We start from the raw sequence: 26,287 nt of genomic DNA, 5'->3' as shown, positions 1-26,287 counted from the left end.
AGCTCTGTCAAGCCCGTGTGGTGGCTGGTGTGCAGCGGTCACCACACGTTAAAAAAATCCACACACAGACATCTTCCACCCTTCAAAATTTAGTTCGGGACCTGGAATTTTAGGTCCTTCATTGAAACACCGGTGAATTTTTTGATATGGAAGCAAGTCATCCTCGATTCGAGGGACTGCCTATGGTGATGACTATATCTCTTTGCAGAATTTTTGTGTTCTCCTCACAACTTGCTTTCCCACTCATCTTTGTATCATCAACAAACTTGACTACATTGCACTCGGTCCCTTCATCCAAGTCATTAATATAGATTGTAAATAGTTGCGGCCCCAGCACCAATACATGTGGCACCCCAGTAATTACCATTTGCCAACCGGAAAATGACTTATTTATCCCAACCCTCTGTTTTCTGTTATTTAGCCAATCTGTTATCCATGCTAATATATTACCCCAACCCCATGAGCTCTAATCTTGTGCAATCACCTTTTTTGTGGCACCTTATGGAATGTCTTTTGGAAATCCAAAGATACCACATCCACTGGTTCCCCCTTATCCATCCTGCTCATTACATCCTCAAAGAACTCCAGCAAATTTGTCAAACATGATTTACCTTTCATAAAACCATGCTGACTCTGCTTGATTGAATCATGCTTTTCCAAATGTCCTGCTAATGCTTCCTTAATAATGGACTCCAGCATTTTCCCAACGACAGATATTAGGCTAATTAATCTATAGTTTCCTGCTGTCTGTCTCCCTCCTTTTTAAAATAGGGGCGTTACATTTGCACTTTTCCAATCTGCTGGGACCTACATAAGAACATAAGAAAAGGAGCAGGAGTTGGCCATTTGGCTCCACGAGCCTGCTCCGCCATTTAATAAGAACATGGCTAATCTGATCATGGACTCAGCTCCACTTCTCTGCTCGTTCCCCATAATCCTTTATTCCCTTATTACTCAAAAATCAGTCTATCTCCGCCTTAAATATATTCAACAACCCAGCCACCACAGCTCTCTGGGGCAGAGAATTCCACAGATTTACAATCTTCTGAGAGAAGAAATTCCTCCTCATCTCAGTTTTAAAAGGGCAGCCCCTTATTCTGAGTGTAAGCCCCCTCGTTTTAGTTTCCCCTATGAGTGGTGTTAGTGTTAGTGTTTATCAGAAGAATCACTCAACACTCAGAGTCGGTTCCAATGCCAGTGCGGCCTTTATTGACACCAGCGTGCTCTGCTGTCCGTCGGTGTTGTCCAGGGTACGTGCATGTCGCAGGGCTATCCATATTACGAGTTGCGCCGTTCGTATTCCCATTCTGGTAAGTATTATCTGTAATTTTAAACAGACGGCCTGGTCGTCACCAGGGGTTAAGTTTTTTTTGTTCTACGAATGTCCCTGTCACCCTGCGAAATCAGAAGCACAAGGTTACAATCGAACCATTTCGAGCTGAATCTGTGGGGCGTCCGCCCGTGTCTTTACCCACTTAAATATTACCCAAACTCCTATTATCACCAAGGCCAAAGCTATTCCTCCGAACACCCCTTCCAAAAGGGTGTCCAACCACTCCTGGTATTTTACAGAATACCATTCCGTCTCGTCTAGGCGTATCACCCTTGGTTCAGCCATTATCCTTCTGAGTTATACCTTTTTAATTGCGACCAGTGCTTCCACCGGCCTTTTCCTCTCATGTCGACACATGCACACGTGTCGCTAGTCAAAATGATGTCATACGGTCCGGTCCACCTTGGGGCAAACCCCGTCCTGTCGGGGGTGACTTGTACCAACACTTTGTCGCCTACCTGTGGGAGGGGTGCGTCGGCCTTTCCTTTGTTTTGGATCTCCAAGTCCCGTATGGTCTGTTGCTCCAGCACCTCTTTCCTTAGTTCCTTTAGCTGTGAATCTAATTGTGTTACATATTGTTTAATCCGATCTTGTAAAGGCCCCATGTCCTCTCCCCCCGTTATGATGCCTTCGGGGAGTCTCATGGCCCTCCCCGTCATCAATTCAAAGGGGGTCAGGCCTGTGGTCCGGTTAGGGGTAGCCCTAAGTCTCATTAATATGCAGGGTAAAACATCCACCCATCCCTTCCCGGTCTCAGTTATGGCTTTGGCAATTGCTGTCTTGAGGGTACGGTTCATTCGCTCGACCATTGCCGAGCTCTGGGGGTGGTACGGGATGTGGAACCCTTGTCGGATTCCAAGCAGACCACATGCCCGCTTCATGACCTGTCCCGTAAAGTGTGTCCCCTGGTCTGAGTCAGTTTGAAGGGGCACTCCCCACCGTGGGATCATGTCGAATGCGAGAATCTGCGCTACCGTGGATGCTCCGCAATCCCGGGTGGGAAAAACCTCAACCCACCTGGTAAACTGATCGATAATGACCAGGCAGTATTTCTTTCCCCGACTGGTGGGTAGGGGCCCTGTGAAATCAATCTGTAGATTCTCCCACGGGCCCCTGGGATGTGTCTGATGTGCCATTTTAACCTTTATGGGTCTGCCTGGATTATGCTGTGCACATACTATGCAGCGCTGGCAATGTTTGGCTACGTCTCGCCCTACCCCGGCCCACCACCAGTCTTTGAGCAGACGGCTCAGCATTCCGTCTCGCCCAGTGTGGTCTGGCTCGTGGTGTAGCCGGAGTAGTTCGGTCTGGATTGAGGACGGGGCGACTACTTGTAATCCCTTTCTCCATACCCCGTCCTCCCCAATGCTAGCCCCCTTGCTCTCCCATAGCGACCGTTCCTCCGAGCTACTTTCTTCCTGTACCTTACGGATATTCAGCTCTCCTGGTCCTATCATGGCCACTTTAATTATCTGGGGCTCATCTTCTTCCGCTGCGCTCCTAGCTGCTTGATCTGCCAACATGTTTCCCCGTTGTTCCCTGGTCTCTACCCTTTGATGCGCCTTGATCTTTATTACTGCTGCCGTCGCAGGTCTTTTAACGGCTTTTACCGATTCCCGAACTATATTCTCGTGTTTAATGTGTCCCCCCCTGAAGTGATGTATCCACGTCTGCTCCAGGCTATCACGTATTCGTGTACTACCCCGAATGCGTACCGGCTGTCAGTATAAACATTTACACGCTTCCCCTTTGCCCATTTGAGGGCTTCGGTCAACGCTACCAGCTCCGCCACTTGGACGGACACTGTCCCTTCCAGTGCCCCTCACAGGAGGGTGGCACCATCCTGGTCTACCACGCCCCACCCGGTGCGGAATTGCCCGTCAATAGATCGTCGGGACCCATCAATGTAAAGGGTTAAATTGGGGTCGCTCAGAGGTTCATCGGCTATTCCCCCTTCCGTTCCTTGGTCTATCTCAGTTTTGCAGCTATGGGGTTCACCTTCGGTCACTATTCCCTCTGCGGGATTAAACCCTATATCCCTGATTACTTGTATGGACTGGTCTTTGGGTAATAGTACTGCCTCCCAGGTAGCTCGTCGCGTATCTGACACTGTTTTTAACCTCCCGGTGTTTAGCAATTCCACTATGTCGGTGGCCGCGCAGACCTCCGCTGTACTGGGTCAGCTGCTGTATAATGTCCAGCAGCTGCTGATTTCCGAGGGTACTAACGTCCGGGGCTCTTTCATTGGGGTTTTGTCCCGTTTTAGGTCCCCGTTGCGGTCCCTTCCCTTCCTTGCCACCTCCCTTTGCCCAACAGTCCTTTGACTCGTGACCTAATCGGTCACAGTTCCTACACTTGTTGCGTCCGTCGCGTTTTGGGGCTCTACACTCGGCGCGGCGATGTCCCGTTTTGTTGCAGTTGGAGCATGTCTCAGCCGCCTTTTTGTCGGTGGCCGCGCAGACCTCCGCTGTACTGGCGGCTATCTTGGACCTTTGTTGATTGTCTACCGAGGTCGCCCAACTTTCCAGATCATCAAAATGATTATGTACCACTAAGCCTGTTTTTAGGATGGCTTGGTGTGCAGAGCTGAGTCCGTCCTTATACAACTGTATGAAGGCCGGGTTCTGCCGGTCTGCGTCCGGTACTCCGCAATGTGCCAAGAACGCCTCAAATTCCCTAACCCCGTACTCTGGTGCCCGTTCGTCCTTCTTCTGCACTACTCCCACTAGAGAGTTCCAGTTTACGGGAACCTGGCCTAGAACGAGTGTCACATTCGTCTCCTGCTGTTGCCTAGTAGCAGACAGGTCGGTACACCAGGTATCGCTTCGGTAATCATTAGGTAGTCTGTCCCAGTAGTTTTCTGGCATTTTAATCCTAACTATACCAGCGATATCTTGATTGTGGAGCTGGTGGCAACTTGTCATTTCCTTGCGCTTCTGCCAGAAGGTTGCATTGTTATGGCGGGGTATGAGGGGTGGCAGTTTGTCTAACAACTGCATCGTGTCCCCGGGGGACAGCGATGTGTATGTTATTCGTGTTTGTGCGGGTATGGTGGGACTGCCATTGCGTCTTGCTCCTGCTGGGATCTCGGGTATGCGTTCCACCTTTAGCGGCGCGATCGGGGCCGGGTTTATTGTGGCATATGGGGGTGGCAAGACGTCCCCTTTAACCGAGTCGCAACTATCCGTTTCATTCCCAATCTTCCTCACTAGGTGGTGCACTTGGGCTATTTATGGTCAGGACCGGCAAAACTGTCTGTCCGTTTGCAACAGTTACTTGCTTTCTTTTTGTTTGCACATATTGGTTAACTTTCTCTGTTAACTTCACATGGGCTCGCAGTATCAAAACTACTGCCCTTCCCTCTTTGTCTTTCTTTTCCTTCTCCCACCATTCCCTTTGCTTCGCTGGCAGGTCCTGAGGATCCCATCCTGCTCGAATCATTTTTTTCGATGAGCTTCTTTTGTTTTTCCGCCAGGTGGCGGGTAAGGGACCTTCTGGTCCCCACTCGAGGTTACTTGTTTTCATGGCCATCCCTGGGTAGGACTTGTACCGTTAGGAATCTACTCTCAGAGGTCCGCTTTCTTCCGAGCGCAACTTGTAGTAGACCGTCTCCTGGCTACTGTCAGGTCACAAGTTTTGCTGTTACACAAACTTATACAATTCTTAAAACGAGTTTAAGCATTTCCCGCAGTACTCTACGTATCCTTATCGACTACCTACCACCGCTCTGCCCGTTGGTCCGACCCTGTTCACAGGTTTGGATTCCGTTAGCCGCTGTACACCGCTTGGTTCTACCCCGGGGTATATTTCAAATTACACTGCTGGGTCCGGAAGATGCCTTTCAGTATCACGATCCCACGGTCCAAGTGTGTTCCCGGCACCTACTTAATTCCTGGCCGTCACGTGGGACTAAAGTCCTCTTAATTCAGGCTCAGGCTAGGTGTTTGAGATATTGGACCGTCTCCTCGTGTCGATCAATCAGCATCCACCTTCCGCACCCTTTATTTTGTTTAAGATATACTCACCCGGTTTCTCCAAGAGCGTTCAGCGACCCCGAAATCCTGCTCGTGATGCCACTGTTAGTGTTAGTGTTTATCAGAAGAATCACTCAACACTCAGAGTCAGTTCCAATGCCAGTGCGGTCTTTATTGACACCAACGGGGAGAGAAGCCTGGATCCAGTCCTGTGACTTCCTCCCCGCTGGCATTGGAACCGACTCTGAGTGTTGAGTGATTCTTCGGATAAACACTAACACTAAGAAGTGGAAATATCCTCTCTGCATCCAACTTGTCGAACTCTCTCATTATCATATGTTTCGATAAGATCACCTCTCATTCTTCTGAACTCCAATAAGTATAGTCCCAACCTACTCAACCTATCTTCATAAGTCAACCCCTTCATCTCCGGAATCAACCTCGTGAAACTTCTCTCAACAGCCTCCAATGCATGTATTCAATTCCTTAAATACGGAGACCAAAACTGCACGCAATACCCTTTACAGTTGTAGCAGGACTTCTCTGCTTTTATCATTTATCCCCCTTGCAATAAAGGCCAACATTCCATTTGCCTTCCTGATTATTTGCTGTACCTGCATACTAACTTTTTGTGTTTCATGCACAAGGAACCCCAGGTCCCTCTGCACTGAAGCACTTTGCAATTTTTCTACATTTAAATTATAACTTGCTTTTATATTTTGTCTGCCAAAGTGGATAACCTCACATTTTCTGACATTATATTCCATCTGCCAAATGTTTGCCCACTCACTTAACCTGTCTATATACCTTTGCAGATTTTTTGTGTCCTCTCAATTTGCTTTCCCACCCATCTTTGCATCAGCAAACTTGGCTACATTACATTCGGTCCCTTCATCCAAGTCATTAATATAGATAGGCCCCAGCACTGATCCCTGCGGCACCCCACTCATTGTTGTATGCCAACCGGAAAATGACCTCTCCAGAATGCAGGAAATTTTGGTACATTACAACCAATGCATCCACTATCTCTGCAGCTACTTCTTTTAAGACCCGAGGATGCAAGCCATCAGGTCCAGGGGACTTGTCCACCTTTCGTCCCATTATTTTACCGAGTACTCTTTCTTTAGTGATAGTGATTGTATTAAGTTCCTCCCCGCCATAGCCCCTTGATTTTGAGAGTCAGGCATTTTGGGCCTAAATAAAACATAGCCAAGGTTGTACCTTGCTTAGTTAAACAGTACTCAGTTTGAACCTTTATTGCATACATAACAACAACACAAACTAAGTCTTTGCCACAGATTAATTTTATTGGTTATTTTAATGTTCAATCTCTGATATTACAATTACAATTGAAATCTCGGGAAAATCAGTGTCTGCAGCCATTGTGTTTTGATATTTTATCCCTTTTTAACCTATTTCTAGATCCTTTAGCTTTCCTCCCTCCACTGCGTTTCTTCACAGAGATGGTGACAGTCTCTAGAAAAGGGACTTTCCCGGGTATTGTCCAAGCTGCTCTGTGTTGGCCAACGAGGGACACAGAAGGTTTGATGAAGAGCAGGTGCAGCTGACCAGTTACAGGGCAGGGAGACTCCCAGTGACAGAGGCTGAGATCTGAATGAACGCTCTGGATGGGAATCCAATCATCTGTCAGCAAAGCTTCAGAGCAACAGAATCAAGCTGATGATTTATTTGAAGGGCCTGCAGTGGTCGTTGGTCCTCTCTCAGCTGGTACACATGGAAAGCCTTTCACCCGATGGGGGACTTTATTGTGAAGAGGCAGCAAGTGAAAGATATGTCGACAGAGTGGTTTTATTGCACCCTCTATGGGCTGGATTGGAGATTTTTTTACACCATCATTACCATAAAAAGAGTATAAGTCACATGCTCAGAGTGCACTGAAGCTTATGCACCTCTAGCTATAATGCTTTGCCTGCATTGCTGTTAAAACACCTAAACAGATGATGATCATAATAAATCACATTTTTCGTATATATTTGTACATCAGTGTTCCTCTATCTACCCAGTTTTCTAGATTATTTAAGAACTTCATTGGGGGCGATTTTAAACCTGCCCACTTGGCAGAGATTGGACTAAGCCACTCGTCAAAAGTGGCAGGGTCATCATTGACAATAACGGACTGGGGTGTGGTGACATCACACACGGACCGGGGTCTGGTGACATCACACACGGACCGGGGTCTGGTGACATCACACACGGACCGGGGTCTGGTGACATCACACACGGACCGGGGTCTGGTGACATCACACACGGACCGGGATCTGGTGACATCACACACGGACTAGGGTGTGGTGACATTGCACGTGGACCGGGGTCTGGTGACACCGCACACGGACCGGGGTGTGGTGACATCACACACGGACCGGGGTGTGGTGACATCACACACGGACCGGGGTCTGGTGACACCACACACGGACCGGGGTGTGGTGACATCACACACGGACCGGGGTGTGGTGACATCACACACGGACCGGGGTCTGGTGACACCACACACGGACCGGGGTGTGGTGACATCACACACGGGGTGTGGTGACATCATCGGGCCCTGACTGCGCCGTTAACTCTGGCCTGGGCGGGGGAAGCCGGTGCAGCTTTTCCAACAGGCCGAAGCAGCTCTGAGGAGAATCAGGATGTCAAGGTGTAAGTGTTTGACTTTCCTTTGTGCAGGAATACCCCACCAGGCCCCAAAATGAAAGTTTGGGGCTCCCCTGCCCCGGACTCCCCACATCCCCCATTCCATCCCCGAGACCCTCCCAGAACCACCTTCACCGCACCTGCCTGCACGCCCTGTGGCCGGGAAGTGGAATGGCCGCACGATAATGAAGTTCGGGATTTAAAATACCCCGGGCCCGATATCTGCAGCAACAGGTGAGTTTCCCATTCCCCTCGCCGCTCACCCACCCAAAACCCATCTGGAGTTAAAATCGGGCCCATGTAATGTGTATTATTGTCTAAAAAACTGTTCCTATAATTCATAAAATACAACTATTGTGGCTCTGTCCCATTGGCTCAATTAACTCTAATTCCTCCCAAACCCACGTTATTTTGTATCGTTTCACACATAGCAAAAGGTTGAAGGATACAGGAACAAATCCTATTGGTTAGTTCACCAGTGGTGTCAATATTCTTGAATGAAGCACAGGAATTTTGAATAACTACAGAAAGATCATTGTTTGAAAATTATACACACGAGTAAAATAATAATTCAAAAGAAAGTACCAGCAGAATATAATAAGTGAAGCGAGTACCCTACCAAACCTGCTCATAAATCAGAGTATTAATGCATTTTTCAAAAATATGTTTAGTTTTAGCTGGGAACGAGAGAGTTGTCTAGATAGAAAGGCGTAATTCAGCGAGAGCACTTAGATATTCTTCATTGTGACAATCAAACTCCAGGGCCTTTTCAAAGCATTCAATAGCTTTACAATTCTTCCCATCCAGCTGGTGCAGTAACCCAAGAACACCAAGGGCTTTGCTGTCTCTTGAATTTATGCAAAGTTGTGTTTCTGCTATCTTCTCCAAGTTTTCGTGACACCTTCTCCGTTCTATTGAGTCATATTTGACTTTCACTCCTTCCAGAAAATGGGTGACGGCATTTGATTCAGATCTTTTCTGGTGCAGTTCAAATAATCCGACCGCTAAACATATTTGCTGCTTATTTTCTTGGCGAATATTTTCTAATTTCAGTAGATTGCTGTAGATCGCCTCTGTTTCGAAAAATTCTTTATTTAATGAACAGATTTTTGCAAAATCCAGTTGTGTCTTAATAGATGTTAATGGGCGGGGCTCAAATGCCTTTTTAAAATGGTACTTGCATTTATTGATTAAGTCAGCTTTCTGTTGAAAAGCAGGATTGCGAGGGTCTTTGCTGCCTGGATATTTGATCAGTTGAAATATTCTATTTCTGTAACACTGACCTATTTGGTGGTGTAAGAAGGTAGAGTTTGGGCTAATTTCTAAAGCTTTCTTCAACAGCTCCACAGCTTTTTCCACATCTCCATTAATTCTGTAAAATTTTGCTGCATAACGAGTTACATATGGAAGATCAGGGGACTTCTGCAATGCTTGTTCAACTAATTTCAGTGCTTCCGCCTTTTGATTGAACTCTTGTAGTTTTAGAGCCAACATCACCATGGCTACAGAGTCATCTGGATCAAGTTCCAGCACACGTCGCAACTGCTTCACTGATTGGCTGCGGTCACCACTCTCTGGGGTACCAGAAAACCCTTCCAGACGGAACAGAGCAGTCGCATAGCCAACGTTCCATTCAGTGTCATCAGGATCTTCCTCCAGAGACTTCTCAAAACATTCCTTTGCCTCTTCATAGTATTGAGCAGCAGAAGTCAACAGTGACCAACCCTTCTCCCCGTATACTTCAGGTATCAGTGCTGTATACCGAGAGCCATCAGTAAATTGTTTACAGATCATCTCCAGCTTGTCGAGGTAGGACTGGGCCTCTGTCAGTTGGCCCATGTGATAATATACCCAGGCATAGTTTCCATAGGTGATGATGCTTCTTCTTTCAAATTCATGTTCATGGTTCTCCCTCAGAATCTTTTCAGCTTCCTTTAAGTTTTGAATTGCCTCTTCACAGTTGCCTTGCAGACAGTTTACAAAAGCGAGGTGGTTGTAAGACCTGGCCTGATATTTCACACCAGCCTGTATTGAATCTTGTAATCTATACTTCATGTTGTCCAAGTCAATGTTTTCTTTCTGTGGGCCCCATGTGAAGTGACATTGAAGCTGATCGAGCTTCACTTTCAACAAATCCTTCTGTGTGTTGCTGCAAGAGAACAAAATTCATCAAAACCCGTCTCAGACTGGCTGTGTCACGCCCTCCCCTCTCTCCGGTTTCTTTAACTAAAGCCTTCTCCCGACTCCTGGACCCACTGACCATGAAATCTCTGGTCACACAAAGGTGACCTCTGCTAAAACCACTGCAAAAGGCAATGGTATGACTGCAAATCTTAGCTGTACTTACACTGGTCTCCTTCATGCTCGCTGATGTACCAGCTCCTGGACATTTAGTCTTCTCACCCAATGTGCAGCATCACCTCAAACACTCCCACTCCCAATGATATGAACAGGAACATTGATTGAAGTTCTGAGGCTGCCTGTTGGTTCACCCATTACATCTCCTTCTCATTCATGTATTCCATTCTGAAATGGGAGCTCCTCACTAAAAAGATCTGAGCTAATTCTAAAATGCTCTCCGTCTCACATTGGCAGTCCAGGTAACTCTCCACTGAACAGGAACGCCAACCTGGTCCTCATGGACCCTGCTGTCTGTGAGCCAGGTCATTCCAACTCCAACATTCAATTGAAGTTCTTTAAAATTCTGAAAGGTTTTGATAAGAGTGCTTACAGAGAGAATATTTCCTGTTTTGCGAAAGAGCAAAACTAGAGGCCATCAGTATAAGATAGACACCAAGAAATCAAATAGGGAATTCAGCAGAAACTTCTTTACCCAGAGAGCGGTGAGAATGTGGAACTCGCTACCATAGGGACTGGTTGAAGCAAATACTATAGATGCATTTAAGGGGAGACCCGGTAAGCAAATGAGGGAGAAGGGATTAGAGGGTTATGCAGATAGAATTAGCTGAGGAAAGAGAGGAGGATGCTCGAGTGGAGCATAAACCAGCATGGTTGGGCCGAATGGCCTGTTTTTGTGCTGTGTATGCTATGTAATCCTCTGTAATCCTACCCTTAAAGCAAAAAAGAAGTTCCAACACAAAGGATTCTGAAAGACCATGTTTCATGAACTGACTCTTATCCTGCTGAAAATCTTTCACCATACAGGTGAGATTTTAAGCCAAGGCAGTATCTGCCTGTTCAAGTGGTTCAGGTGGACCTTAGAGATTCAATGGCACTATTTGAAGAAAAGCAAGGAGATGTATTTTCCAATATTCTTCCCTCAAGCAAAACCACCAATACCATATCCTCCGCGAATTCTGCATTCCTCCAACTTGGGCTTGTGTCCATCCTCCACCTAACACACCAATGTTGGCCATGGCTTCAGCTAAACTTCGCCACCTCACTATCCCACTTTAAGACTCTCCATAAAACCTCTCTCTTTGAATAAGCTTTTTGTCAGCCTTCTAAATATCTCCACCTTTGCCTCGGTGTCAATTGTTGTCTGATTAATTTACTGTGAAGAGCCTTGGGATGTTTAAAGGCGCTATATAAATGCCAGTTGTTGTTGTTGTGCAAACTGAGCCATCACATTTCCCGACAAAACAACAGTGACTGCACTGCAAAATAATTCACTGAATGTGAAGCACTTTGGGACATTTCTGAGAGGTGTGATAAGGTGTTACATCAATACAAATTCTTTCTTCCTTGCTGTTAAACTCACGTCGATACACTTCATCCCCCAGCCATCCCAGCTTCTCCTTGCACTCTACTCCGCCTGCCTCTTGTTCCTGTTGGCTCTCGTCTCCCTCCCCCCACAATCCAAGCTGTCATTCTTACCCCTGCCCCAGTTCATGGTGGCTTTCCTCCCTTTGCTGCTCTGTTCAAACTGCTGCACCTGTCCTTTCCCCCAGTTCATGTCAGCACTCTTCTCCCCCGCCCCCATTCTCAATGTAAGTCAGCACTTTTCCTTCTCCTACACACTTTAAGCTGGCACTCTCCTCCTGCCTTTCATGCTGTGTCCATCCCCCCATCCCAGTCCATGCTGTACTCTCCCTTTGCTTTATAGTTCAGGTTGCTTTAGTTTGGATATATGAAAGTGCTGGAAATCACTATTTTACATTAGTAGATCCCTTCTAGATTCCCATGGAACACAAAGTGAAACTTTCTTTCTACAAACTCTGGATATGACCTGAGGGCACTTACAGGATACATCTTTCCACGACAGTATAATATTCAAGTTTAACTTTGTACTTTCAACAGAGCCCAGTCAAAAATAATGTAAATTGTTGTTTGAGTTATAATCCTATGAACAGGTCTGCCTTTTGCCTCATGTTTACTGACTATCACCAGTCTTGTTGCAGCAGTGTTCCCTTATCTGTGTGTCTCACTGTGAGCCACTAATCCCAGCTCTCTGCATTTCAACTGCTTTGTAATGTAAGCTACTTTATTTCTGAAAACTAGTTCCTTGATCGATAGTCTACACGTAAAATTAAATAAAGGAGGAATTCCAATGACCGTTACCTCATAGTGCTGATCGATGGACAATGCGTTGAATTCCCTTTTCAGCTCCAACTGTACTTCCAATGGAGAGTTGATCGAGAAGTGTGTTGATGTGTTGTTTTCCAGCTCGTTTATACTGTTCAGTCAGTTATTGCTTAAATCATTGTCTGAATGTGAATAGAAACTAAACCTATAAAACGTAACAAAGAACCAAATGGTTGAAAACAGGTGCGAAATGGAGCAGTGCTAATAAGACCCGCCTGTTTGAAAGTCTGGATTTAGCATACAATTTTAGTCCTAATTGGTGATTACCACAATTTGAACGCCTGGAGGTACTAAACAGACACCTGGGACTAAAAATTCGATTGCGTAGCACCTGTTGTTTGGGCGCTACAGGCGCCTTTTTGGGTCAAAACAGCATCCGCGCCGTGCTCGCACAATTCTGGTGCAGGCCGTGCTGGGCACCATCTTTCTGAGGACGTTAGTGTCGGCGCTTGGAGCGTGTGCCAGATTATGTAGATTGGGAACATCGTGACCTCAGTCAGCGTGCAATGATAGTTTGACACCAGAACTGCTATTTTCATCCTCAATGGTGCAGGAAACGCCCTGTATTACCCTCACACAGCTGAACAGGGTTCAGCAGCTGAAAGGACATCCGACCAGTATATTTAAAGGGATCATCAACCACTCTCAGGTCAGTTGCTGATTAATTTCCACTGGCTCTGTGTAAGTTTGTGGAACCGTTTGTATTGTGTTCCTAACACCGATGTGGCTGCGCACAGGGAGGTTAAATTAACAATGACCTCAGTCTTTAATAAGATACTCCAGATTGAGGAACAGGCCTTAGAGGCCGGCTTATATACAGTGCTCCCAAGGGATGCTGGGATCCCTTGGGACTTCAGGGGATGAGCTCGCTAGTGGCAGAACATGGAAGTACATGCTTTACAGATACACAACATCACTCCCCCCACCCCCAAAGTCAAAGTGAAACTATTTACAAGGTGAGGTGATCGGGAGCCTTTTTTTCCCTGGTGGACCGTGTCGGTACAAATGTCTGTTCTGGTGTGTTGCCTGTGCCCTCGCTGGGCTGGCGTGTTGTTGGTCCTGCAGGGCTGCTAGGTGAGCCTGGCCTTGCTAGGTTGTTGGACGTGATGGGTTCAATTTCCTGGTCCGGCGTGGTGACGTTGATCCTTTGGGTGTGTGTTGTGGGCTCGATAAAGGTGGTGTCTGCTGTGAGTTGTACAGGGCAGTCTGTGAACCGCAGCCTCGTTTGGTCCAGGTGTTTTCTGCAAATTTGTCCATTGTTTAGTTTGACTACAAACACCCTATTCCCTTCTTTAGCTATCACCGTGCCCGCGATCCACTTGGGACCATGTCCATAGATTAGCACATACACAGGGTCAGTCAGATCAATTTCCCATGACACAGTGGCACGACCATTGTTTACATTTTGTTGCTGCCGCCTGCTCTCTACCTGATCATGCAGGTTGGGGTGAACCAGCGAGAGTCTGGTTTTAAGTGTCCTTTTCATGAGTAGCTCAGCCGGGGGCACAACTGTGAGCGAGTGGGGTCTCGCGCGGTAGCTGAGCAGTACTCGGGACACATGGGTTTGGAGTGCGCTTTCTGTCGTTTAAGGCTCTGTTTGATGGTTTGTACTGCCTCTCTGCCTGCCCATTGGAGGCTGGTTTAAACAGGGCCGAGGTGACATGTTTGATCCCATTGCGGGTCACGAATTCTTTAAATTCGGCACTGGTGAAACATGGCCCGTTGTCACTGACCAGTATGTCAGGTAGGCCGTGGGTGACAAACATGGCCCTCAGGCTTTCAATGGTGGCGGTGGCGGTGCTTCCCGACATTATTTCACATTCAATCCATTTTGAAAAAGCATCCACCACCAGGAACATTTTACCGAGAAACGGGCCCGCATAGTCGACATGGATTCTCGTCCATGGTATGGATGGCCAGGACCACAAACTTAGCGGTGCCTCTCTGGGCGCATTGCTCAACTGAGCACATACGCTGCATTGCCGTACACAGGACTCTAAGTCAGAGTCGCTACCAGGCCACCACACGTGGGATCTGGCTATCGCTTTCATCATTGCTACAGCCGGATGTGTGCTGTGGAGATCCGAGATGAACGTCTCCCTGCCCTTTTTGGGTAGCACTACACGGTTACCCAACAACAGGCAATCTGCCTGAATGGACAGCTCATCCTTTCGCCGCTGGAACGGCTTGATTGGCTCTTGCATTTCAACGGGGATGTTGGCCCAGCTCCCATGCAGTACACAGTTTTTTTACTCGGGACAGCAGAAGATCTTTGCTGGTCCAAGTCCAAATCCAAATCTGGTGGGCCGTGACAGGTGATTTATCATTTTCAAAATGCTTCCATGACCATCAACAAGTCTGCAGGCTGCACCATCATCAACAAGTTTGCAGGCTGCGCCATTTCCACCCCCGCGGTGGGCAATGGTAGCCCACGGAGAGCATCCGCACAGTTCTCAGTGCCTGGCCTGTGGCGGATGGTATAATTATACCTTGATAGCAAGAGTGCACACCTTTGTATGCGGGCTGAGGAATTAGTATTTATCCCCTTGTTTTCAGCAAACAGTGATGTGAGGGGCTTGTGATCGGTTTCCAGCTCAGATTTGAGGCCATACAGGTACTGATGCATTTTCTTTACCCCGAATACACACACTAATGCCTCTTTCTCAATCATGCTGTAGGCCCTCTCGACCTTAGACAAGCTCCTGGAAGGATAGGCGACAGGTTGCAACTTCCCCGCAACATTAGCTTGTTGTAATACACACCTAACTCCGTACAACGACGCGTCACATGCTAGCACAAGTCTTTTACACGGGTTATACATTACAAGCAGCTTGTTGGAGCATAAAATGTTTCTGGCTTTCTCAAAAGCATTTACTTGGTATTTTTCCCCATACCCAGTTCTCACCTTTGTGCAATAACACATGGGTGGGGACTCTAAATGGGTGCTTAACCCCGGTAGGAATTTACCAAAATAGTTGAGGAGTCCCATGAACGACCGCAGCTCCATGACGTTGTGTGGCCTGGGTGCATTCCTGATAGCCTCTGTCTTGGCGTCTGTGGGCCGAATGCCGTCCGCCGCGATATTTCTCCCCAAAAACTCCACTTCTGTTGCCATGAAGACGCATTTCGACCTCTTCAGCCGCAGTCCTACGCGATCCAGTCGCTGGAGGACCTCCTCCAGGCTTTGTAGGTGCTCGGCGGTGTCCCGACCCGTGACCAATATGTCGTCGTGAAAGACCATCGTGTGTGATACCCTCTTGAGTAGGCTCTCCATGTTTCTCTGCAGCCGACCGAATTCCAAACGTGCATCTGTTGTAGATGAACAGTCCCTTGTGCGTGTTGATGCAGGTGAGGCCCTTCGAAGACTCCTCCAGCTCTTGCGTCATGTAGACCGAAGTCAGGTCGAGCTTGGTGAATGTCTTGCCTCCTGCCAGCGTCGCAAATAGGTCGTCTGTCTTAGGTAGCAGATATTGGTCCTGTAACGAGAAACGATTAATAGTTACTTTATAATCGTCGCAAATCCTGACCGTGCCATCACTTTTGAGTACTGGAACAATCGGGCTGGCCCACTCGCTGAATTCCACTGGGGAGATGATGGCCTCGCGTTGCAGCCTGTCCAGCTCGATTTCCACTCTCTCCCTCATCATGTGAGGTACCGCTCGCACCTTGTGGTGAATGGGTCGTGCCTCTGGGACTAAGTGGCTCCGCACCTTCGCCCCGGAAAAGTTTCCAATGCCTGGCTCAAAAAGGGAAGGAAGTTTGTTAAGAACCTGAGTACATGAGGCCTCATCGACATGTGACAGCACTTGGATGTCATCCCAGTTCCAGCGGATTTTGCCCAGTCAGCTCCTTCCAAGCAGTGTGGGGCCATCGCCCGGGACAATCCAGAGTGGCAGTTCGTGCACCGTGCCCTCGTAGGTGACCTTGACCATGGCACTGCCCAGGACAGTGATGAGCTCTTGGGTGTACGTTCTCAGTTTCGTGTGGATGCGGCTCAGGGCTGGTCTGAATGCTTTGTTGCACCACAGTCTCTCAAACATCTTTTTACTCATGATGGATTAGCTAGCGCCAGTGTCCAGTTCCATGGCTACGGGCAAGCCATTCAATTTTACGTTTAGCATTATAGGTGGATATTTTGTCGAAAATGTGTGTACTTCAGCTTTGATCCATCATGGACCGATCTTCTTCTGCCATTTGGTGGTTAGCAGGTTCTGCAGAGCTTGCAGCTCATCTGTAAGCTCGTTGGAGGTGCCCCATTGTTCCTCAGCTCTTGCAAACATACCCTTTGAAGCGGCATGAATAGGCTGAATGGAAGCCTCCACAATGCCAACAAGGTGTGAATTGCCTTGCATTCATCCTTTGTTGGGGACTCTGAGTCATCTGGGTCACCTGAGACCTGCTGGCAGTTGCAGACTCATGGGTTCTGCCCTGTACATTTCTGATTGCAAACACAGTTCCAGTTAATTTATGAACATTGCTAGCACTTGTGTGCTGAGAGATTTGTTTGGTGTTATCACTGGTGGACATAAACGCCTGTGCTATCGCAATGGCCTTACTGAGGGTCGGTGTCTCTACAATCAAAAGTTTTCATAGGATGGTCGAATGGCCAATGCTCAGTACAAAAAAGTCTCCGAGCATTTGCTCCAGATAGCCATCAAACTCACATTGTCCTGCACGTCGCCTTAGCTCGGCGACATAGCTCGCCATTTCCTGACCTTCAGATCGCTGGCACGTTTAGAACCGATACCTCGCCATCAGCACGCTCTCCCTTGGGTTAAGATGCTCCCGAATCAGTGTGCACAGCTCCTCATGACTTTCAATGGAGCCAGAAGATTCTTCCTGAGGCTGTAGGTCGGTGCCCCGCAGACAGTGAGGAGGACCACTCTCCTTTTTGCAGCGCTTCCTTCTCCGTCCAGCTCGTTGGCTACAAAGTACTGGTCTAGCCGTTCGACATAGGCTTCCCAGTCCTCACCCTCTGAGAACTTCTCCAGGATACCCACAGTTTGCTGCATCTTTGCATTGGATTCGTATTCTCGTCGCCAGTTATTGTGTTCCTAATACAGATGAGGCTGCACACAGGGAGATTAAAGTAACAGTGACCTCAGTCTTTAATAAGACACTCCAGAGTGGGGAACAGGCCTTAGTGTCGGCTTATATACAGTGCTCCCAAGGGATGCTGGGATCCCTTGGGACTTCAGGGGATGTTTTTTACCGCAGCTGCGGCTCTTTGGCTTTTTCTTTTTTGATCCGAAAGTCGATCCTAATGGGAGCGGTGACAACACCCGAGAGGCAAAAAAGTGGCCGTAACAACAACTGAGGGGCGGAAGTTGGGGGGTCCGCGGTGTCACTGCCGCGATGATGTCATCATGGCATCGTGTCACTCGACTCTTCCCCTCACTTAAAGGGGAGAGCCTCCGTGCTTTTAAAACTTCAGCCCACTGGGCCACCAGGGAGAGTTTTGGCTGGGCTGGTGCCCTGGCATTCAAGAGGGCATGCCAGGCTGCCTGATGGCGGCCCGGCTGAACCCGGGGCCTATTTGTCAGGCCAACATGGCAGTTGCCGGAAAAAAAACATGGCGTCAGCGGCAGTGCATCCTCCCCTTTAAGGGAAGCTGCACCATCGCTGCAGGAGGCCTCAGCCTCACTCGACCAGCCGGAAAAAGCTAGTTTTGGTACCACTGGGCGGGCCAAAGATTTTTGGAGGGAAATGTCGCCGTCGGGAATGGGGGATGGGGGTAGATCGGTGGTACACACGGTGATGACGTGCTGGCCGTGGGGATCGGCAGCAGCGGAGCGGTGAGGGGGAAATCCCGGGAGGGTAATTGGGCTACCAGTGGTCATTCCATGAAAAGTCAGCAGCCACTCCACCCCACAGCGTGGCCGCCAATTTACGGTGGTTACATACCTTAATGAAATGAACAGTTTTGGCCTCTTTGTGTCCTCCTCACAACTTGCTTTCCCACCTATCTTTGTATCGTCAGCAAATCTGACTACAGTACACTCGGTCCCTTCATCCAAGTCATTAACATAGATTGTAAATAGTTGAAGCCCCAGCACTGATCCCTCTAGCACCTCACTAGTTACTGTTTGCCAAACTGAAAATGATTGATTTTTCCCGACTTTCTGTTTTCTGTTAGTTAGCAAATCCTCTATCCATGTTAATATATTACCCCCAACACCGTGAGCTCTTATCTTCTGCAATAACCTTTTATGTGGCACCTTATCGAATGACATTTGGAAATCCAAATACTCTACATCTACTGATTCCCCTTCATCCACCCTGCTCATTTCAACCACAAAGAACAATAATAAATTTGTCAAACACGATTTCTCTTTTATAAAACCATGTGACTCTGCTTGATTGTATTATGATTTTCTAAATGTCCTGCTACTACTCCCTTAATAATGGATTGAAAAAAAAATGACCGGCGAGTTGCCCCTGGACAGCGTGGTGGCCCCGACCTGTGCGGGAACATCAGGGGCAGGTCGGGGCCTTAAAAGGAGTGGTGAATGACCCTTGGAGTGGCGAGTGGTGGCATACCACTGCAAGGTACAGCGCGAGCTGGTGCAGGAGGATGACAGCAGCGAAGAGGGTCACTGGATTGGATATCATCAAGATCCAGGTTGGTGATTGGGGCGTAGGCAGGTACAGCAGGAGCGGTGAGGTCAGGGCGCAGGAGTGGCGGGTGATCGTGGAGCGATGTTTTTTTTTGAAAATAGGTGCAGGAGTAGGCCATTCGGCCCTTCTAGCCTGCACCGCCATTCAATGAGTTCATGGCTGAACATGCAACTTCAGTACCCCATTCCTGCTTTCTCATCATACCCCTTGATTCCCCTAGTAGTAAGGACTTCATCTGACTCCTTTTTGAATATATTTAGTGAATTGGCCTCAACAACTTTCTGTGGTAGAGAATTCCACAGGTTCACCACTCTCTGGGTGAAGAAATTCCTCCTCATCTCGGTCCTAAATGGCTTACCCCTTATCCTTAGACTGTGTCCCCTGGTTCTGGACTTCCCCAACATTGGGAACATTCTTCCTGCATCTATCCTGTCTAACCCCGTCAGAATTTTAAACGTTTCTGTGAGGTCCCCTCTCATTCTTCTGAACTCCAGTGAATACAAGCCCAGTTGATCCAGTCTTTCTTGATAGGTCAGTCCCGCCATCCCGGGAATCAGTCTGGTGAACCTTCGCTGCACTCCCTCAATAGCAAGAATGTCCTTCCTCAGGTTAGGAGACCAAAACTGTACACAATACTCCAGGTGTTGCCTCACCAAGGCCCTGTACAACTGTAGCAACACCTCCCTGCCCCTGTACTCAAATCCCCTAACTATGAAGGCCAACATGCCATTTGCTTTCTTAACCGCCTGCTGTACCTGCATGCCAACCTTCAATGACTGATGTACCATGACACCCAGGTCTCGTTGCACCTCCCCTTTTCCTAATCTATCACCATTCAGATAATAGTCTGTCTCTCTGTTTTTACCACCAAAGTGGACAACCTCACATTTATCCACATTATACTTCATCTGCCATGCATTTGCCCACTCACCTAACCTATCCAAGTCGCTCTGCAGCCTCATAGCATCCTCCTCGCAGCTCACACTGCCACCCAACTTAGTGTCACCCGCAAATTTGGAGATACTACATTTAATCCCCTCGTCTAAATCATCAATGTACAGTGTAAACAGCTGGGGCCCCAGCACAGAACCTTGCGGTACCCCACTAGTCACTGCCTGCCATTCTGAAAAGTCCCCATTTACTCCTACTCTTTGCTTCCTGTCTGACAACCAGTTCTCAATCCATGTCAGGACACTACCCCCAATCCCATGTGCTTTAACTTTGCACATTAATCTCTTGTGTGGGACCTTGTCGAAAGCCTTCTGAAAGTCCAAATACACCACATCAACTGGTTCTCCCTTGTCCACTCTACTGGAAACATCCTCATAAAATTCCAGAAGATTTGTCAAGCATGATTTCCCTTTCACAAATCCATGCTGACTTGGACCTATCATATCACCTCTTTCCAAATGCACTGCTATGACATCCTTAATAATTGATTCCATCATTTTACCCACTACCGATGTCAGGCTGACCGGTCTATAATTCCCTGTTATCTCTCTCCCTCCTTTTTTAAAAAGTGGGGTTACATTGGCTACCCTCCACTCCATAGGAACTGATCCAGAGTCAATGGAATGTTGGAAAATGACTGTCAATGCATCCGCTATTTCCAAGGCCACCTCCTTAAGTACTCTGGGATGCAGTCCATCAGGCCCTGGGGATTTATCGGCCTTCAATCCCATCAATTTCCCCAACACAATTTCCCGACTAATAAGGATTTCCCTCAGTTCCTCCTCCTTACTAGACCCTCCGACCCCTTTTATATCCGGAAGGTTGTTTGTGTCCTCCTCAGTGAATACCGAACCAAAGTACTTGTTCAATTGGTCCGCCATTTCTTTGTTCCCCGTTATGACTTCCCCTGATTCTGACTGCAGGGGACCTACGTTTGTCTTTACTAACCTTTTTCTCTTTACATATCTGTAGAAACTTTTGCAATCCGTCTTAATGTTCCCTGCAAGCTTCTTCTCGTACTCCATTTTCCCTGCCCTAATCAAACCCTTTGTCCTCCTCTGCTGAGTTCTAAATTTCTCCCAGTCCCCGGGTTCGCTGCTATTTCTGGCCAATTTGTATGCCACTTCCTTGGCTTTAATACTATCCCTGATTTCCCTTGATAGCCACGGTTGAGCCACCTTCCCTTTTTTATTTTTACGCCAGACAGGAATGTACAATTGTTGTAGTTCATCCATGCGGTCTCTAAATGTCTGCCATTGCTAATTAATCCTCTCTCATTACACAACACCCAGTGTAAGATGGCCTCCCCCCTAGTTGGTTCCTCGACATATTGGTTTAAAAAACCATCCCTTATGCACTCCAGGAAATCCTCCTCCACCGTATTGCTTCCAGTTTGGTTAACCCAAGCTATGTGCATATTAAAGTCACCCATTATAACTGCTGCACCTTTATGTGATCGAGCTAAGGAGAGGCGTGGGTTCAGGGCCCAGAAGAGGCGAGGGCCCAGAGGTAGCACGGGCCAGCCCACTAGGTCCATGCAGCAGCGCTGGTCTCCAGCCGTCTTGGTTAATCCTTGTCACTGGACCAAGACCTAGCTCTGTCAAGCCTGTGTGGTGGCTGGTGTGCAACGGCCACCACACAGTGAAAAAATCCACAAAGAGGCACCTTCCACCCTTCAGGATGTTGTTCGGGAACCTGGAATACTAGGTCCTTCATTGAAACACCTGTGAACTCATCCGTTATTGGCGTGGAAGCAAGTTATCCTCAATACGAGGGACCGCCTATGATGAATAATGGATTGCAGCATTATCCCAATGACAGATATTAGGCTAACTGGCCTATATTTTCCTGCTTTCTGTCTCCCTCCAATCTGCGGTGTCCTTTACAGAATCTAGGGAAATTTGGAAGATTACAACCAATGCATCCACTATCTCTGCAGCCACTTATTTTAAGACCCTAGGATGCAGGTCATCAGGTCCAGGGGACTTGTCAGCCTTTAGTCCCATTAGTTTGCCTAGTACTTTTTCTCTAGTGATAGTGATTGTTTTAAGTTCCTCCCTCCCTTTTGCCCCTTGATTACCTAATATTATTAGGATGCTTTTACTGTCTCCTACCATGAAGACAGATACAAAATATTTGTTCAAAGTCTCTGACATTTCCTTTTTTCCCATTACTAATTCCCCAGTCTCATCCTCTAAGCGATCAACATTTAGTTTAGCTATTCTCTTCCTTTTTATACACTTGTAGAAGCTCTTATTGTCTGTTTTTATATTTCTTGCAAATTTACTCTCATAATTAATTGTCTCCCTCTTTATTATGTTTTTAGTCATCCTTTGCTGGTTTCTAAAAAGTTCCCAATCTTCTGGCCTACCGCTAATCTTCACAACATTGTATGCCTTTTCTTTCAATTTGATACCATCCTTAACTTCATTAGTTAGCCATGCATTGTTCATCCTTCTCGTAGATTCTTTCTCACTGGATTATATCTTTGTTGAGAATTATGAAATATCTCCTTAAATGTCTGCCACTGCTTATCTAAAATTTTACATTTTAATCTATTTTCCCAGTCCCCTTTAGCCAACTCTGTCTTCATACGTTTGTAATTGCTTTTATTTAAATTACAAATCCCCATTATTTCTTGATTTATACTCTGTCCTACAGTGTAGCTACTGTTGGGGTCCTATAGACTACTCCCACCAGTGACATATTTCCTTTATTATTTCTTATCTCCATCCAAACTAATTCTACATCTTTATCTACCGGGCCAAGATCTTTTCTCACTACAGTACTGATCTCATCCTTTGTTAACAGAGCTACCCTACCTCCTTTTCCTTTCTGCTTATTCTTCAGAAATGTCAAAATAACTCTGAATATTCAGTTCCCAGCTCTGATCACCTTGCAACCACTTCTCTGCAATGGCTATCAGATGATACCCATTTATTTCATTTGTGCCGTCAATTCATCTCTCTTATTATGAATGCTGCATGCATTCAGATAAAGAGTCTGTAATTTTATCTTTTTACAAGTTTTCCCTACTCTGACCCTATTTTCTGGGGCACTGCTATGTTAGTTTGCTCTGTCCCTTCCAGCCACACTCTGGTTATCATTACCCCTATCGCTACCCTACGCTATTGCCTTGTCCTTTCTCTTTAACTTTTTAAATTTCCCCTCATCTGTACCTTCCCCCCCGACTCTGTAGTTTAAAGCCCTATCCACAGCCCGAGTTATTTGATTGGCCAGGACACTGGTCTCAGCATGGTTCAAGTGAAGCCTGTCCCAATGGAACAGCTCCCTCTTTCCTCAGTAATGGTGCCAGTGACCCATGAATCAAACCCCATTTCTCCCACACTAATCTTTGAGCCATGCATTCAACTCTCTGATCTTATTGACCATATGACAATTTTCTCATGGCTCAGGTTTTAATCCAGAGATTATTACCTTTGTGGTTCTGCTTTTTAATTTAGCCCCTAACTGCTCATACGCCCTCTGCAGAACCTCTTTATTAGTCCTACCTGTCTCGTTGGTACCTACGTGGACCACAACAACTGGATCTACCCCCTCCCACTCCATGTTCCTCTCCAGGCCCGAGGAGATGTCCTTAACCCTGAATCACGCCCTCGACTGAAGAGAACAGTATCTATTCCCCTTACTATACTGCCCCGACCACACTACATTCCTTTTTATTCTCCCAACTTGACTGGCCCCCAGTACCACAGTGCTCTGGTCAGTTTGCTCAGCCTCCCTGCAGTTCCTGCTCCCGTCCACACAGGGAGTAACAGCACAGTACCTGTTGGACAAGAGCAAGGGCTGAGGCTTCTCTAATGCCACCTTCTGGATCCCCATACCTGCCTCGCTCGTAGTCACACCCTCCTGTCCCTGACCACAGAACAAATTTCAAGTATTTAACCTAAGGGGTGTGACTGCTTCCTTGAACAAAGTGTCCAGATAACTCTCCCCTCCCTGATCTATCACAATGTCTGCAGCTCGGACTCCAGCTCATCAACTCTGAGCCGAATGTCCTCCAGCTGCCAACATTTACTGCACATGTGGTCACTATGGATCACACCGGTGTCCAGCAGCTCCCACATGCTACAGCTGCAATACATCGCCTGCCCTGCCATCTCGATTGTATTTTATTTAGCTAATTAGGTTTTCAAGTTTTGAAATATCAATTATCTCGGAATTTTTCAAATCTACACTCAGGGCTCTTAAGTTAAACCAATGCCCTAGTTTAGAAAAAAAGAGAAAAAACCAGAAATCCTCTCCAACCAATAACTTACCTGCTTTCCTGTGATGTCACACTGATTTTCCCCCTCACAGGTCCGTTCGCTCTACTCCCAGCTCGATGGTTTTATCCCCACCACCGCTGCTCCTCTGATCCCACTCTTGCCATTGGTCTCGGTCACTGCTGATTTTATCCCCATGCCCTCTGCTGCCCTGATCCCGCTCTCGCCGTTGGTCCAGAGGATTCGGACAATGGAAGAACCTAACATTGGGGGAGGCTGCAGAGGCCTCACATCATACTTAGACCGATTGGAAAATCAGCCCCTGGAAGTTTCATCCTTTTTCTGGAGGTATGTGCAATGCTGGAAACTGGTTTTAAGGTATTGGAGGATGTCCAGTGCCCACGGGACTGTACCACTGATGAGGCAACTCCTTCAGGAGAGGGGAAGAATGGAAAAATTGGCAGAGCATATTATATGAGAAACAATAACCTCTCAGGTTCTTGGGTCCTTCCAGGCCCCATGCTGTATTTTTTGGTACTGGGCAGGCACCGTACCCACCTCTAATCAAGGGCTCACTGAGTTGAAGCTCACAGGCAGAGGTACAGCAAGCAAAATACTTTTGTCTCCTCAAAGTACAGTGCTGTGTGATTCCAGAAAATTAAAACCCAATGGTGAATGGACAATGCACGACACCTTCACCCTGAGGCAATCATGAGAGACTAGTTTGTTTGAATTTAAATCTTATGTATTCAACGATTTGTCTGCCTCCAAAGCACATGACCCCACTTTGAAATCCACTAATAATAACAGAAGAGATGGGGTTACACACAGCAATGGAACCAATTATAGAACAAATCTTTCTCGTTCTCAAGCAGTAATTCTGGTGTCTACTTCAAACAGGGTGCTTCACATTGGAAGTAACTGAAGTATGTCAAATTGTCTCCTCCATCGTCTTCCCTCAGTGATGGAAAATTCCACAAAGCTTGATGAATCAGCTGCCAAGACTTAATCTTAACCATGTACATGCCGTGACTGCCTTCAATCTGAGATGCCAACCCTCCTGGATAGCCCTGGGATCTCCAGGGCTACCAATACCTCACACAGGTGTTGCTGACCTTCTGTCATTCTCCTTTTCATTGATAAATCCTCAGGTTCCACATCTCTCTCCAGCTGAGCAGAGCTTGGAAAGGATTGCGCCCTCCGACATGGCCTCTCTATAGCTATCCCTACCATCACTCTCTGCTGGTGCTCACTTGTGAAGTGCGATTCACTTGGTAACATCCCACCTAACTTTCTAAGAGGACCCACCGAAATGCTTGTGTCTGCGCTGGTGCCTGGCCCGCATGTGTCCTCTGCCGATGCACACTCAGCAGGAATGAGCTTCTCTGAGGAATGCTCACCATCAACGGGCAGGGGCTCCTGTTCTTCACGTGATATCTGTGGAGGAGAGACAAGGTGGATTTGGGTGTGAGAGATGAATTCTGTCACCCTGCAGTAATGTGCAACCTCTGGCCATCTCCGATGCTGAGAGGCAGAGAGGCCGGTGATCTCCAAGGCCTCCTCTTCCGCTGTGGTAAGCTCCACAGTCTGTGATGGCCCACTTCCAGTCCTCACCCTCTCCCTTGTATTGGAATGGAATGCAGGTTGCTGCTGAATTGTAAGTAGGTGTGAGGAGTGGTGTGTAACAAGACCGAGTGAGAGGGGATGGACTACAGGATGTTGGTGAATCTGCAACTTTGCTCACATTTCCTGACCAAGTTAGGTCATTAAAATGCTTCCTGGATGTCATGTATCTTACATTATTATATATAACTGTATCCTAACATGCTATATATGACTGTAATAAGATATGACCTGTAACCACCAGCATACCTTACCATCAGGGGTGCACTTGCAAGAGACAGGTATATAAGCACAGGTCTCAGGCAAGTGCGGCATTCCAGAGCTGTGAAATAAAGGTGCAGGTCCAGAGTGACCTTGACTTCACT

At 47.3% G+C, this 26,287-nt stretch overlaps 1 protein-coding gene across 1 annotated transcript; it reads right to left on the bottom strand.

The window, feature by feature from the left end:
• Positions 1-8,082: 8,082 nt before the first annotated feature.
• Positions 8,083-12,619, bottom strand: LOC139259597 (interferon-induced protein with tetratricopeptide repeats 5-like). The gene is made up of 2 exons (XM_070875086.1): positions 12,481-12,619; positions 8,083-10,108 (listed from the first exon to the last, which is right to left on the bottom strand). Exons 1-2 carry the CDS (start codon positions 12,483-12,485, stop codon positions 8,656-8,658), a joined length of 1,458 nt encoding a protein of 485 aa, XP_070731187.1. The 5' UTR covers positions 12,486-12,619; the 3' UTR covers positions 8,083-8,655.
• Between the last annotated feature and the right edge of the window lie 13,668 nt (positions 12,620-26,287).

Source organism: Pristiophorus japonicus, chromosome 3, assembly GCF_044704955.1.
Source record: "Pristiophorus japonicus isolate sPriJap1 chromosome 3, sPriJap1.hap1, whole genome shotgun sequence".
NCBI classification, from domain to species: domain Eukaryota; kingdom Metazoa; phylum Chordata; class Chondrichthyes; family Pristiophoridae; genus Pristiophorus; species Pristiophorus japonicus.
Note: the sequence above shows the minus strand (reverse complement) of the source record. Positions and strands in the feature narration are given on the sequence as shown.